General features: G+C 30.8%; 1 protein-coding gene across 1 annotated transcript; it reads left to right on the forward strand.

Annotated features, from left to right (window-relative positions):
- The first annotated feature begins 447 nt into the window (after window positions 1–447).
- On the forward strand, window positions 448–909 carry LOC145636738 (uncharacterized). Its single transcript, XM_081688293.1, has one exon. It carries the CDS (start codon window positions 448–450, stop codon window positions 907–909), a length of 462 nt encoding a protein of 153 aa, XP_081544419.1.
- The last annotated feature ends 223 nt before the right edge of the window (window positions 910–1132 follow it).

Genomic DNA, 1132 nt, shown 5'->3' on the forward strand with positions numbered 1-1132 from the left:
AGATAAAACAATATTTCCTTCTAATTACGGCGCTTGTAATTTTATTAGTAGCAATATTAATTTTTGTCATTATGTATAAGTAAAACTCACTTATTTTGTCGTTTTAGTGTATTAAAAGCTTGTTTTTGTTTTATTATGTTTGTTTGTTGTTATTAATCATCATTGTATAATGTTATCGTTTTCATTATAATTATTGTTACTTATGTTATTGTTGTCGCTTTGCTGTTTTTTTTTAACTAACATGATTAATTTTTGCCTAATCATATAATTACTCACAATAATAAACCGAGGGGGAGAAAAGACTATATTATTTATGGTTTATTATTATTAAATTTAACTATCACGTGTTTTATTAACTTAATTATAAATATGGAAGAACTAAACATGTGAGTTGTACATATAATTTGTTATTATAAACTAATTATCACGTAATTTGTCGTAGCTAAAATGGGAGACCTTATGAAAAGACGGTTCATCATCTTAGATTTATCTGGAAAGAAATTTCTGGAATGGAAAGTGGATGCAATGATGAATTTGAAAGCTCAAGGCTTGGAGCATACCGTTAAAGAAAATAAAAGTCCCTCTGGTCAAACAACTGATGCTACCTCTTCTGCAATGACGTTTGTAAAACCTATCACTGAACAAGATAAAGCAAAAGCCTTAGTGTTGTTAAGGCATCATTTACATGAATGCCTTAAAACTGAGTACATGATGGTTGAATATCCTAAAGAATTATGGGATTGCCTTAATGAAAGATTTGGACACCACAAAAGGGTGCTCCTTCCTAAGGCATTGTTTGACTGGACGAATTTACGGTTCCAGGATTTCAAATCTGTAATTGATTATAATTCAACCATATATGAGATAGTGTCTATATTGAGATACTGTGATCATCCAGTTACGGATTAACAGATGATTGAAAAAACATTCACTACCTTTCATGCAAGCAACATACTGTTGCAAGAACAGTATCGTGAAAGAAGTTTAAAAAAATTTAATGAATTAATGAGTGTATTGCTTGTTGCGGAACAAAATAGTGAACTTCTGTTGAAAAATCATAACCTGAGACCAATTGGGTCTTTGGCCACTCATCATGAGGCAAATGCAACAAATTCTTATCCACCCGAGTCAA

This window comes from Chenopodium album, chromosome 6 (assembly GCF_948465745.1).
Source record: "Chenopodium album chromosome 6, dcCheAlbu1.1, whole genome shotgun sequence".
In the NCBI taxonomy this organism is placed as follows: domain Eukaryota; kingdom Viridiplantae; phylum Streptophyta; class Magnoliopsida; order Caryophyllales; family Amaranthaceae; genus Chenopodium; species Chenopodium album.